Raw genomic sequence first — 15,304 nt, 5'->3', positions numbered from 1 at the left:
TAAACATAAAATGTGTAGTGTATGACCCTTTTATTATCTTTTTTTAACAAATTAAATTTGTAAGTAATTTATGTTCTTATACCTATCTATGGGCCATCGTCATTAGAGATGCAACGGATAGTTTTATGGCCGGATACTGGATACCGGATATTCGGCCTGACCATTGGCCGAATATCCGGTATCCGGCTGCCGAATATTCGGCCGGTGAAACTATACCTACAATTCGGTTTTTCAGGTACGCATTGTGCAGGTTTCGAACTGTTTCGTAGTGATCTCTCGCGCGGACTCATGTCTAGGTTCCAAAACTTCCAAATGAGTGCGCGTGCAAGTGAGTGAAATTTTTAAAATGTTTTAAAATAATAAACGAGTACGATTATGACCGTGACTGTTTCTTAAATCCAATTTGTTTACTCCGAAATCAAGCAAAGTTACTATCCGGTATCCGGCCGGATAGTAGGTCACTATCCGGTATCCGGCAGGATATTAAATTAATGGCAGGATAGGCCGGATACCGGATAGTAACCGAATATCCGGTGCATCTCTAATCGTCATACACTTATCTTAATTAAATAATGTGAATGTGTATAGGGTAGGGCTTGATTATTCAATTCATGTCTGACTAAATCTTTCAGTGACGACGGTGACCAATGTGACCATCAAAATACATCATTATGATCCGAATAGTGATGTGATGGGCCTGGGCCTATCTGCCATATTTTATTCGTATGTCGATATGTCTGTAAGAAATGAACAGTTGAATGTGCTTTAATCAAAACAGCAGCTGCAACTTCACACGTGTATAAAAACTGATTCGCTTCAAGGAAATAAAAGTTACTCACAAACAGGTATCTGTCAGTTTCTTTGTACCGATTTGGTGTGGGATTCGAAATTCAAAGGCAAAAAACATGTGAGGCGGACGAGGGGCGAGCGAGAGGCGACGAGACGAGAAACGAGACGCCAGTGCCGCGCCAACCGTCACCGACGCACGTTGTATTGTCCGTTTAAAAGTTTTACGTGAATAAACTTATCGAGTGCTTAGTATCGAAAAACAAATCGAGTTATTATAATCGAAACGAAGTGCTGTGAAACAAGTGTGGAGTTGGATTCGAGTTAATGCTTCAATTAGTTTAGGTAAAAGTGAGTGTGGACGTTCAATCAGAAGTAGATTAGGCTGTATGTACTGCTAGCTGTTTGTGAGTTGTGAGCTTGAGGCGTTACGGATGTTGAAGCTGGTTAGTGTTTGTTTTGTTTTGCACCTGTACCGTAGTGTTTATGTTGTCAATTAACATGCTTTTATATAATTGGTCAATAAGCTTGGCAACTGTCAAAAATGTTTTCATACTTAGATGGCACCAGCATAGGTATTGCGGGTTTCTCTTTAGTTTTGTTCTAAGAGATTTGGTTTAAATGGCTAGCATCCAGGCCATAAAATTCCAAAAACAAGAGTTTGACACTATTCGTAGAATTGACGTATAACCTACGCTGGTGCCATCTGAAAAATACCTCGAACCTCGACCATCCAACCCCATTGACATGACAGAATTGACAGATACATCCATTTCCTTTAACTGCATAAGTGCATCCAGTAGCCTAATGCCAAGAATGCACAGGCATCTTAATGTTAGCTGCTTTGAATACTTTTGACAGATGCTAGGAATACTTAGGGCTTATTCCGCTGAGGTCTAAAATGTTTTTTTTTTTGTGACATGTCGCCTAACGCCTAACACATCATATCCGTGGAGAAATTGGAGCAAATTCGTATCCCAAGTATTTTTCTTCAATGAAGCTAAACTAATTGGCTTAAAACAAGCGAACCAAAAGATTAGATCCAAAAGAAATTGTCCTGGACTTAGCCATATATTGTTTAATAATAATTTCTCGTTATTAAATTAAGCACTAAACTTGCTTTCCCTCTAAAACAGTCGCATCACAGCCTTGCTTTGGTATTTTATCATCCTTCACTACTACAATTCTTCTGATATCAACGATAAGCGTGAATGTACTCCGATAAACGTGTTTATAAAGCGTGTTGTAGATTCAAATCGTTTGACCTTTTGTTTGCAACCTCGTCGCTTCCTGTTCCTTTGCCTGCCCTTTTACGTTTTCGGTGTGTTCCATTCTTTATGATTAACAGCCGTATTCGAACTATGAGATACGTCAAATACTAGATATTGAAACGATATGGATTGGATATGTCAGTGTCAAACAAGTGTCAAAATGGACGTTTCTTCAAACAAAAACGTCACTTTTGACACTTGTTTGATACTGACGTATCCAATCCATATCGTTTCAACATCTAGTATTTGACGTATCTCATTGTTCGAATACGGCAGAGTGTTTTCTAATTGCATTTTATAATTCTCAGATAACAAAATGGCAGGCGTGAAAAGTATATATTAGGTATACCTTTGTGAAATTCCTAAATAATAAATGAATAAAATAAACATAAAAAAATCTTTTGTTAGTAAATTTAGTAGTGGGAAAAACTTAACAAAATAGTCATAGTCGTAATAACATACCGGTTTCGTAAAGTACCTACCAACGAAAATTATGTGGCAGGAGTCTAAAACTAAAAACTTATTGAATTGATTCAATAGCAGGTTTTTCCCCACACATGACATTTAGGTAGGTATACTAGGTATCTACTAAATCGATAAGTTGTCTGTATGTAGCTACTCGTATAGCTAGAACTTTTTAAGTGTTAAAATTATTACATAAAAAAATTTGGTAATTGAAAATAATTTTTCGGGTTATATCGACTGTTGCACATCACTATTTTAGAAAGGCACAAACGTGTAACAATACGAAATGTATATCAATTTTTATTTTTTTTCATATTTTAGTCGTATAAGTGGTCATTGTGTATGAAATTGTTATATTTTTAATAGATATGCTTATATGCTGCATTGTGTAGTTACCTAAATGGTGTTTGGTTTGAATGAAACCGCTCGTCCTCCTGATGACTGCAAGCGTAAAATATAAATACATACTAAAAATAGTAAGGCACCTGCTGCATGACCTTATGGAAACAAGAAACAAGTGTGCTCTTTTAAGTAACACATCACATAACATGATGTTATTGTAGACGAAACATCTGGGAATAAGTATTAGGTAGGTACACTCAGCATCACAAGTTGCTTGTCAGACTACGCGTCAAAAGTATCTACCATTCTCTAATAACTTGACAAACAGAGAAATACCTATCACTCTATGTCTCTAAAATTGCAGGCGTCCATAGGCTACGGTGACCTCTTACCATCCGGCGGGCCGCATGCTTATTTGCCCTGGACGTGGTATAAAAATTGTAGAACAATTAGACAGTTACAAATGGGTGCTTCTGAACGCGAACTGTAGAGATCAGCTGGCAATCGTTTGCAGAAAACGAAATGAAAACCGTAAATAATGTATGGAAATGATATCCTCCTACGGCCCATCGCCCAGCAATACAAATGAAAAATCCAGAATTTGCCATTTTAGTTTTGTTTGAAAATTGAACGAAACAAAACAAATGCCACTCTGTTCCAATTGAATATGATTTAAATTTCATCGAACTGATACGTACTATAGGTAGGACCTTGGGCCTTAGGAGGATAATATGTTTCGTTTCGTTAGATGTACGATTGTCATCTTGGCTAGGCGGGGCCTATAATACCTGGGGAGGTCTCTGACTCTGTACCTCTATAAGTATATTAACCTATATATTATATTATATTTCTATTTAAAAAGTGTTCCGAGATACTTTTTAGACGCATTATTTAGACGTATTGATGCTTACTATACAGATTCCTAAAATAAAAGAAATGACGTGACGGTAGCTTATAAATCTTATAATATAAATGGGGCATTATCTATGAAAAGGGACCTTATTGTCGATGGCGCTTACGCCGCACAGCGTCGCGTGGCATTGTATGTATTTCGGAACATCGTTAATAATGGCGTAAGCGCCATCGACAATAAGGTCCCTTTTCATAGATAACGTCACAAATAAGTAACATAGTTACGTACGTGACTTGTTGTTGTTTATTTTCTCATTTTCCGGTTCTTGGCTGCTCTCATCAAAGACTTGTCTGTCTTGAGCTAAACTAGGTCTAAACATGAAAGCAGATATCAACGTAGATAGCCTGTCTTTCTGTTTATAGATTGTCTGGATAACTTTCACATTGAATGCTTTAATTTCAATCATTTCCATCAATTAAATTTATCAAATTTAATTAAAAATTGCTGTAAAGATTAGCCTCATATTTCTCCGATGGAATTTCATAAGTACACTATATAAAGCACATAAAATAGGCTAGACATGTTAATTGTAGTCCTGTACAGTCAAATGTAAAAATATGAGTGCACTCATCATACTCAAAAATATGCCCCATAGCTCTTATGTCAGTGAATTAAGAACTACATATTATTATTATCATATAAGGACATATTTTTGAGTAAGTTGTATGCACCCATATTTTTACACTTGACTGTACAATTAACATTGTATCTTAGCCTATCTGTTAGTGTTATTAAGGAAAAAAAAGTTATGAGAAGATGAAGAAGAAAGAAGAAAACAGTCTACATATTCAGAAACAGCGAGTTTAGGTAGTGTTTTGTCAAATTATGAATATTCAGTCTAGTATCAAAGTTTTTTTTTCCATTTGCATCTATACATATAATAAAGCTGAAGACGGTCGAAAGTCTGTACAAGGAAGATATTTGAAAAAAAGTTGGCTGGGGATACTTAGAATCGATAACAGAACACGTTCCAAAAGTTTTTAGAATTTTTGTCTGTTGGTCTGTTTATCTGTTTATCTGTTTGTCTGTTTATTTGAACGCGCATCACGTGAAAACGGCTGAACGGATTTTGATAAAAACTTTACTAATCTGGCGAGAAAATCTCCGGCCAGGTTATAGGCTATAAAAATTCAACCCCTAAAAGGGGGGGTAGCCACAACACTCGATTGACTTAAGTTTGCCCCTGAATCTTATGGCGCTACTTAGGAAGGAGGGGCAAACTTTTTTCAAATATGTGCTACCACTATTGAGTACCCTGGTAAACTAACAGATGGCGCTGAATTTAATACGTTGTGACATGAATAAGCCACCGAGGAAAGATTTTGTCAAATTAACTCTAAGTTTAGAGCAGGGGGTTAATTGAATAATTATGTTGATTTAATAAATTAATAATATAACAAAATTAAACGACAGTAAATTAATTGCCCTTCATTGAACAGTCTTTTGGGGAACTGAGTAAACATTAATTAATAAAGAAAACTAAAAATGAGTTTACATAGTTACATAGTGGTAAAATAAACACACATAATTATCAAACACGCGTATAATTGCATAATTATTTAAAATTATTAATTTTCTCCATCATGAATTATACCTAATCGTAATTATATCGCACCCATATCAAATCCATATTCATACAAAGTGGGAACTTTGACAAAAAAAAACATTGACCTCTGTCATTTGCAGTGCCGGATTAACCCTTTTAGGCAAAATAAGCACTTGCTTAGGGCACCACGTCTAGGGGGCACCAAAACCGTAGGCAAAAAAAAGCGCAGGCTGCATCAGCATTGCAGTCGTCGTGGAGTATGTACCTACATGAAACTTTTATACGTGTACAAGTACCCATCTAATAACGTCCCATCCCTTCTCTGTATGAAATCCTGGATTCGCGCCTGGTTGAGACTAAAAGTAAAAAAACGGGCAAGTGCGAGTCAGACTCGCGCATGAAGGGTTCCGTACCATAATGCAAAAACGGCAAAAAAAAAAACGGTCACCCATCCAAGTACTGACCTCGCCCGACGTTGCTTAACTTCGGTCAAAAGTCACGTTTGTTGTATGGGAGCCCCACTTAAATCTTTATTTTATTCTGTTTTTAGTATTTGTTGTTATAGCGGCAACAGAAATACATCATCTGTGAAAATTTCAACTGTCTAGCTATCACGGTTCGTGAGATACAGCCTGGTGACAGACGGACGGACGGACGGATGGACAGCGGAGTCTTAGTAATAGGGTCCCGTTTTACCCTTTGGGTACGTAACCCTAAAAATGTACAACTGTCTATCAAACTGCGTTTTTTATATCGAAAAATTTTCGCGCTCGCTTCGCTCGCGTTTTCAGTAACATTCTAAGATATGATAAAGGTGACATTCGGGTGGCGACTGCAGTAGCATTACTCTGTTGCAACGTTACTGCTGCAGTACTGTCAATTTTCGTGATAAAATGATGTGACTGATTTCCATACTAAAAGTAGAAATGTACAACTATCTATCAAATTGCGTTTTATATCGAAAAATTTTCGCGCTCGCTTCGCTCGCCTTTTCAATAACTTTATAAGATGCCTGCAGCAGCATTACTCTGTTGCAACGTTACTGCTGCAGCACTGTCAATTTTCGTGATAAAATGATGTGACTGATTTCCAAACTAAAAGTAAAAATGTACAACTGTCTATCAAATTGCGTTTTTATATCGAAAAATGTTCGCGCTCGCTTCGCTCGCGTTTTCAATCACTTTCTAAGGTTTGGCGACTGCAGCAGCATTACTCTGTTGCAACGTTACTGCTGCAGCACTGTCAATTTTCGTAATAAAATTATGTGACTGATTTCCATACTAAAAGTAAAAATGTACAACTGTCTATCAAATTGCGTTTTATTATCGAAAAATTTTCGCGCTCGCTTCGCTCGCGTTTTCAATCACTTTCTAAGGTATGGCCACTGCAGCAGCATTACTCTGTTGCAACGTTACTGCTGTAGCACTGTCAAATTTCCTGATAAAATGTTGTGACTAATTTCCATTCTCAGCTGTAATGCGGCAATGAACGTCACTCACCTGAACAAAAAAATTCAATGTAATCTCGATGACCCTAGGGAGAGGGGGCACCATGGTCTAGAAATGCTTAATAGGGCATCAAAACGGCACTGCAGGTCGTTTGCGGAGTCAAACGATTTGGGACTCGCGTTTAATACGCATTACCATGCCTTCCAGAAAAAAATCCAATCATTCGCGAAAGTCTCGCAACGCATTGAGGTTACAAGGGGCACGTGGTCTTCCTCAGGAGTCTGAAGAAGACCACGGTGAGTGGCGCACTAGCCAGGCAGGCCGCTTCGCTTTCGCTGGCGCGCGTATACCTTACTGTATCGTCCGATATACATCTACTACTCTGTCGTTTATATCACGTGTAAAATTTGAATAAGGGCGAAAAAAATATTGATTTTGGAGTGTAGTTTTATTTAGTGGTACCTAATTGTAAAATGTAATTGGAGGTCATAAGAAGGTCACAAATCGCAAAAGCAGCAGTGAAGCGCTTGGAGAAGATTTGGAGAAACAGGAATATATACCGCCACACGAAAGTCCGACTTATGCGCACCCTTATCTTCTCCATATTCCTCTACGCCTCTGAGACATGGGTATGGAAGCCACGTGTGAGAGCAAAAATAGACGCATTCGAGAAGTGGTGCTGGCGCAAAATGTTGGGCATATCCTGGACGCAACGCCGCACCAACGCGTCTATCCTCGAAGAGCTACATATTACCACCCGGCTTTCAACTACATGCTTCCAGAGAATGTTGACCTTATTTGGCCATGTGGCCCGCCAAGACCCGTCCAGCTTTGAAAAGCTCGTTCTGGTTGGGTGCGTTGAAGGGAGAAGGAGTAGAGGCAGGGCTCCAACTCGGTGGTCTGATGCCATACGCGACGCTACGGGCGTCAACATCCAGGGGTCAATACAGCTGGCCCAAGACAGGGGGGTTTGGAGAGCGGTGGTGAAGAACTGCACTCCTGATGGTCACGACCCTCAGCCTTGAGGAACCGACTGAGAAGAAGAATTAGCCGATTACTGACACAGACCGAATTCCACGCGGGCGGAGCCGCGGGCACAGCTAGTAAGAAAATATAACCATCAATTTCAAGCAAGACACATCCCATAAATCCTATACAACAGGATAATATGTCGATGAAGAACAAAGCTTCGTTGAGTTTGTCACAAATTAGGATTTAATCGTCTTGTACCGGCCCCTAGAAAACCACCTTTGCGCCAATTGAAACACTTAAACGGTTTTGCAAAACCCCAATTTGTAACGGTGTCTTTGCACTTGAACTTGTTTCCACAAACAAGTCCTTTGTTATTGTTGGCTAAAATTAGTTAACCATAAAATATTGAGAAAGACTTTTCCATGGCGAACAAGCAATAGGTAGGCAAGAATAACATTGTGCACAAAGATACGGCTGTTACATTAGACATGCCCTTTGCGACCTTGCCTTTAACGCTGATTTGAGTATTTCGACCGTATTTTCGGTGAAAGTGAGAGTAATTGTCATTTTGACCATTCAGTAGTCGTAGATTCAGGTTGAGACCTCTAACACGGACGGACGGACGGACAGACGCACAGTCGGCACAGTGGAGTCTTTTAGTAATAGGTTCCCGTTTTTACCCGTTGGGTACGAAACCCTAAAAATGGTTCAGGACGACAAATGATACGAAAAGTCGTGTGACTATTCCATACATAATTAAGTATCGATGGGAGTTTTCTATCAATTATTGATATCTTGGCAAGGCCCCTTGGACATCTCGAGATCAACACCGTCTTTTACAGATAACTAATCATCTCGCCACAAATTACAGAAACCTCATTGTTAGATCCAGAATAATCTAACCTCGACATCTTGAGTCCCACATCGTCGACAGACAACTAATCATCTCCCCGCAAATGATAGAAACCTCATACTCGGCTATCATCTCATCTGCCCCACTCACCAATATGGCATGCGTTGGATTAATGTACAGCCACATTAAAGCTATTACTATTTATATATATACATTACTATTGCCTACCCGACATCAGCTGAACCAGACCCCACCAAGCATAAGTTTTATTGGAAAACTCCTTTCATTGTTTACCGTTTTCTCGCGCGATTAAATTCCAGTTTCAAACTGGTTATTCAATGTCACGGTCTACATGCGTGGTGGAGTAATACGTATACCAATCCTTGGTGTTTGGTAGAACGTGCTAAATGGGCAAGGTCATTTTTCGCTTGTATTTCAACTTGGAATAAAATTTGGCCCGATTAATAACACTATGTTTTATATGCAAGTCGACTAAGCAGAAGAAAAGCAGCTTGGTTAGCGATTGTAATACCACCAGTGGCTGGATGTACGCGGTTTCTACAGCGCATCTCAACTGGGTTGTCATTTATTTTTCACCACACCAGCTCGGAAAGGCTTACTTTGCACTTCAAAAACTGATAGCAAAGTTGCATTTAATTCACATGTGAGGCAAAGTAATCAAATGCAAATTCTGAGTTGTTTTCTTATGTTTGCTGGTAGAATTGACTTTTAAATGATGATTTCGGATGATAAATATTTAATAACATTCGTTTGGATTTGATTTTGTTTGATCTTTTATATTTAATATTTGCTTCTATTTTGGTAAAAAAAATTGTGTTTCACTCGGGGGTAAATTTTGTTTAACCCTCGTGCTTTGAAACCCTCGTAACGCTCAAGATTCCATTTGTCGAACCAATTCAATTTTGGAATCTTTCGCTTGCTCGGGTATCAATATAAGCACGAGCGGTTAAACAACACTTTGCCCCCTTGTACAAATAACTATTACCTATTTTTACCATTTATTCGGAGAAATTCCGACTGATTGTTTTCGCCTTCCAGGAGTGCATTTCCGAAAATAAAGTAGTCTGATGTCTATTTGTTAATTTCTAGGGTTTAAGCTTTCTCTATGCTAGACTTAAGCTACATTACACGATTACATTCCTCTACATTGCCTTTTTGTGAAGAACATGATTTAAATTAGATACCTCAAGTAATTTCAAAGGCAGATGCAACTGCCTTAATATCAAAGTACTTACCTATATTCTACATTCTTAATATGTGCTAGTAGCACTTTACTAGTAAAAGTAATAAAATAGATTATTCCGACAAATATCAAGTGCCAACCCTGCTCACCGATATGTAATGTAATCTAATTACTATTCGTGATAACGTTTCATTTCACGACACCGCCGGTCCGCCATCGTTAGATAATGCTCTAATTATATTTCAGTTACAGAATCGCTGAATAAATAATTGGGAGACGCAAATTGCACTCATTTTCACTTTAATGTTATACAATACTCAAGAATCAAGAACGTAATAAGAATCTTTAATATACTACGTGTTACTATGTAGATGTAAGAAAAATAAAGGTTTTAGAAATGATTGTTACTTTCAGGACTAACATAAGTAGTACTTGTAAGTATAAAATATCTATAAGATTTATTTGGTAAAACTAAAAAAATAACGGATACAAATTACAAATTAAATTACAACTAAAATTTACAAATAAAAATTAAAACTATTAATTTAAAAAGTCAAATCGCTCCCTGTCGTTCCCGGTGCAAAGGTGCCCATGATGCCCGCGGCATTACCACGCTGTATTACGACGGACAGCCTTTGCACAAGGAACGACTCGGAGCGGGGGCCTTCTCCTTTCTGTCTGAATAAATAAATAATAAAGATTTTAAAATACTTACGTGCAAATCTGTAACTAGTTTATCATTTTGGGGCTAGTAAAACATCGACATATATAAGTGAAGTCACAGATAATTTAGAAAACCCGGGCAAAATAGAAATCAGTGCAACACTGTCATCGATCATGAGATCATGACAATATGTCGGACGATCGATCGAGACACCTAGAGCAGATATCATGACAGAGAGACATAATGGTGGTGACCTTGATGTGCTGGATGACAAACACTCGTCGTGATGACGTTTCTCTTTTGTTTTAAAAGCACTCTTAAAGCGAATTGGGTCAACATGCGGGGAAACTGGTGTCGCCGTCGACGGATACGTCTGGAAGGACATCACATCATGTTGTTGTTAACGATATAATAAATAAAGAAAATAATAAATAAATATATATTAGGACATTATTGCGAAAAATTACTAAGGGCCAGCTGCACCAACCACATTTAACGAACTGATTAACGTTAATCAGCAATGTAGTATGAAACTTCCCATACAATAAAATTTAATAGGGGTAATTTAAAATTTAATAAAATAGGGTGCATCCCTGAGCTTAAATCAAGTAACTTTCTCAAAGACACCGATATTCTAATTAACTCCATTTCGAAGATAATCAATAATTTATTTTTTTCCTATAAGGCCTCTACAAGCGTGTACACTTGCCTTAGGGCCGGTTTACATATTGATTATTATTAGTGTTTAGAATGAGTTCATACATTTGCTACTAAACTTAAGTACAATCTCGGTCGATCGATGTTCGAAATGACATTGATATGTCACAGATTTCAATTGTTTGGTTGAGTTAAATGTAATGCCCGTGTTACAACAACGCTACTTATATGCTACATTTAATTACTTTTTGAACTTAATTGAAAAAAAAAAAAAAACAAAAAAGAAATTGTTTTTGAAAATTAACTACCTATGCCATTTAGTTCTCTTAACCATACCCCGAAGTTAACGGAATTCGATAAAAACACGGTGTATATTTCAATAAATTGCTGAGAATGAGATTGTATTGTTTACGATATTTGTTGCAACTCTATGTATAGAAATAGAATGTATGAGAATCAATAAGCAATATTGCATTTTCTGACTAATTAATAAGTAATTGCACGTAATCAGCGACAAGGATCCATCCTAAAAAAATGAGATTACTCGTAATGCTGGTTGACAAAAAAAACATTGACAGAATTTTGTGGGTTGGAGGTTGGATAATATTCCCTAAGTTACGTCCAATTTAAATCACTTAGGGCCACTTGCACCATTCAACTAACCCGTGGTTAACCGGTTAAACCTGGAGTTACCATGGTTACCAGTACAATTTGACACTGCGTTATCGGTTTAATTGCTTAACCCCGGGTTAGTGAGATGGTGCAAGGGGCCCTTAATCTTTGCAAAAACCTGAGTTAGCGATGTCTTTGAATTGAATAAACTTTAGATGGCTATGGCAAATTTTGAAGAGTTAAAGTTATTTATCTTCCTGGTAGTTTGTGTGTTTAGTGGTTAATACCCTAAGTCTGACATTGTTAGCACGTCTTCTGAACAATTAGTGCGTCTGTTCGTAGGAGTGAAGTCTCAGTTTGTTTTTTACACCTTTGACTGACTTGTGTTGAATATTAGACAGTTTAGTATTCATTCATTAACTGCGAATCATTTTTTTACGCTTATTGTTTGTTTTAATCTTTATCGTTTTAAAGGATAACTGTCAAGATATTGTCAGTATGTCTGTCAATGCCAATTACAATAATAAATTACCAATTTATGATCCAATTAGGCTGCGTTTCCACCAGAAATGTGCGACGATGTGTTTGTTAAGAACTGATAATAATCCCTTAATTTCAACATAATACACACACACACACACACGTTCCTGCTCCATCCACGCAAACACATTCCTTGCTACGCATCCTCGCACATTTCTGGTGGGACCACACCCTAACTTAATAATATTTCGTCATTCTTAAAACTTTTGTTCTTGGATATTTATTACAACGAACTTCTTTCTTTCTTTACTGTCAATGTGCTTGTCATTGTTATTTCTACCATTTCAAGTGTCATCGTCATGAATTTCACAATCGTTTTTTGGAGACGGGTCTCTTGAACCTAATCAAATACATTGTATGAGATTGCACATACCTACTTATCACTTACATCATAGGTCCGAAATCAATACCCTGATCGACACTGCCAATAGGTTATGTTGCGAGATACTTATACCACGTCATCTTGTGAAAGGCAAACTTAAAGGTACTTAGATACCTACTTCGATGTTTATAATTCTACGTCACTCTTACCTACGTAGATAGCCCCCAATTGTAATAATTGGAAAGACATGTTATGATTAATGGCATTTCGCTTGTCCTCGTGAAATAAATAGAACGAAAGATTTTGTAATACGTAGCAAATACTTAGTAATACAGAAGTATAAAAAAAATTGGTACCTACTAACAGCTTCTGCCCACGACTTTGTCACTTCACCGCCCTTAAGGGGGTGATTAAGGGATGATTTCTGTAATAAAAACTATGCGACCATCGAATTTCGATGTCCTTTCCCGGAACTAGAAAGTATTTCCATAGGTACTTACCAAATTTCATCTTTTCATCTAAATTGGGTCAGCGGTTTAAGAGATAATAAACATAGAGTTACATTCGCATTTATAATATTAACTAGTAGGGATATTTCATAAGAGCAATTCAATTTCGTAAGAGCTGCTACAATATTTCCTGTCTTCTTCCATAGAGGCATCATTGAAAACAAGTGCGAGTCGGACTCGCGCACGAAGGGTTCCATACCATTACGCAAAAACTGCAATAAAATGACGTTTGACGAGTGAAACACAACATTTTTCACCATTCCAAATCGGAGAAAATTTTAACTGTAAAATATCACACAAAAACAAACCAAATCATATCCAAATGAATGTTATTAAATATTGATCATACAAAATCATAATTTAAAAGTCAATTCAACCAGAAAACATAAGAAAACAACAAAAAAATTGCGTTTGATTACTTTGCCTCACATGTGAATAAAATGCAACTTTGCTATCGGTTTTTGAACAATCAAGGGAGCCTTTACCAGTTGGTGTGATGAAAAAAGAATTGCGAAAACGTTCAAACTTCAAGTGCTTCGTATTTTATACGTTTAACCAATTTAGGCGTAAAGTTCGATTACCTTCTTGTAAAAACTTGAACTACTTTTTACTTGACTAAACTAGATTACATTTTTTATTAACTTAAGCGCTAATAATACTTGACGTCGCTCTCATTAAACTATCTGGTCGCAATCGGTACAAGGGCAAGATAAAGATAATTTTACAAATTAGGTACAATTCACTGTTTATTTTTGGGTGCAGTCGATTGCCTAATTTAAAATGTAATGTGGTATTTGGCATTGACGAAATTCACACTGACGTGGTGAGTGGCAGAATCGTTTATTATAGTGATGTGCGAGTGCGACCAATGGGCATTTTGTTTTTGAGGGTCGCGTACCTTAAGAGGAAAAAGCGTGCATCTGTCACAGCCTATTGCATCCGAATCTACTGGATCAATTATGCTGAAAGTCTATTACCCAAAGACAGACTTATAACGTACCTAAATAAACAAATTTTAAACATAGGGGCATAGGGGCATAGCGGCTTTTGGGGGCAGTAAATGAGAAAAAAAAGTTTTGCAAACTACATAATTATATCGTGTTAATAGACCGAGAATAAATTATTTCAACCAAATAAAAGAAAAGGTTCAGGTCGTGTCATACCAGAAGGTTAAGGAGTTGGCAGAGGACCGGACGAGTTGGAGATTGCTCCACCGACAAGAGCACAGCTCTTAAATATAAAGAAGAAGAAGAAGAATATACCTATGTACTTATATCAAATGAAATGGCTCATTGTGAGAATATACATACATACATACATACATCACTGGCTCAGTGACCCAAAGAGGATCTTGGCCTCTGACACAAGAGAGCGCCACTCTGCCCTATTCTGCGCCACTTCACGCCAGTTGGGTATTCCGAGGGCGGACAGGTCTTTTTGGGCTTCGTCACTCCAGCGGTATCTGGGACGCCCCGACGGACGTTTTCCGCCCGGGTGCCCCACATACGCTCTTCTCACAGCACGATCCTCCCCCATCCTCTCCAGGAATATAATAATGAGAATATAATTTTTATTATTATTTTAAGATGAATAGTAAGATGAAAAGTTTCGAAGGCAAAAAAATTGCATAATAATGATCAACATCTGACCAACGTAAGGTGCAAAAGTGTAAACATATCTTTGACATCGACTGTAGCTATCTACCTACTGATGTTGTTGTTGGAAACCGCTCCTGTATCAGACTCCACCAGATGTACGAAAGTCAAATGTACTTACCTTTACCAGCCATAACAAAAAGCAATTAATTGTCAATGGCGGCGCGTGCGCACGTAATTGCGCTAAATAGACTGCGACTCGTTAAGGTGTCGCAACCGTTTTCTCTCGTCTATGGATTTGCCCTTCGATTCTTTTCAACTCATAGTCAAGTTGATATGATTAAGAGTAACTTACATAGTGCTTTTTGACGTAAGACATGACAATCAAAAGTGGCTCAGTATTTTCGACGTTACTGCAAAAAAGCTGAACAAACATACCTGGTCTACATCTTAGACTGCAATAATCGTAATTTATAGTAAAAAAACAACTCGCTTTCACTTATAAACAGTAAGTATAATATTTGCACACTAATAATTAACCTAAAAACCACCAAGTTCACACAATAACCGTATCAAATTCAACCAAAACAAACCATGAATGGGTC

The 15,304-nt window shown here is 37.6% G+C and overlaps 1 protein-coding gene across 3 annotated transcripts in view; it reads left to right on the top strand.

Moving 5' to 3' along the window:
- Positions 1–982: 982 nt before the first annotated feature.
- The window catches only part of LOC134790125 (rho GTPase-activating protein conundrum), a 169,771-nt gene continuing 155,449 nt past the window's right edge, over positions 983–15,304 (top strand). The window contains exon 1 of one of the 3 annotated variants that reach the window (XM_063760913.1): positions 983–1,232. In XM_063760913.1, coding sequence (XP_063616983.1) covers positions 1,221–1,232 — 12 coding nt within the window. In that variant the 5' untranslated portion in view covers positions 983–1,220. The remainder of the gene's footprint in view (positions 1,233–15,304) is intronic. The other 2 variants (XM_063760912.1, XM_063760914.1) reach the window with 2 other exon arrangements.

Source organism: Cydia splendana, chromosome 4, assembly GCF_910591565.1.
Source record: "Cydia splendana chromosome 4, ilCydSple1.2, whole genome shotgun sequence".
In the NCBI taxonomy this organism is placed as follows: domain Eukaryota; kingdom Metazoa; phylum Arthropoda; class Insecta; order Lepidoptera; family Tortricidae; genus Cydia; species Cydia splendana.
The sequence above is the reverse complement of the archived record's forward strand: the minus strand, read 5'-3'. Positions and strand labels throughout refer to the sequence as shown.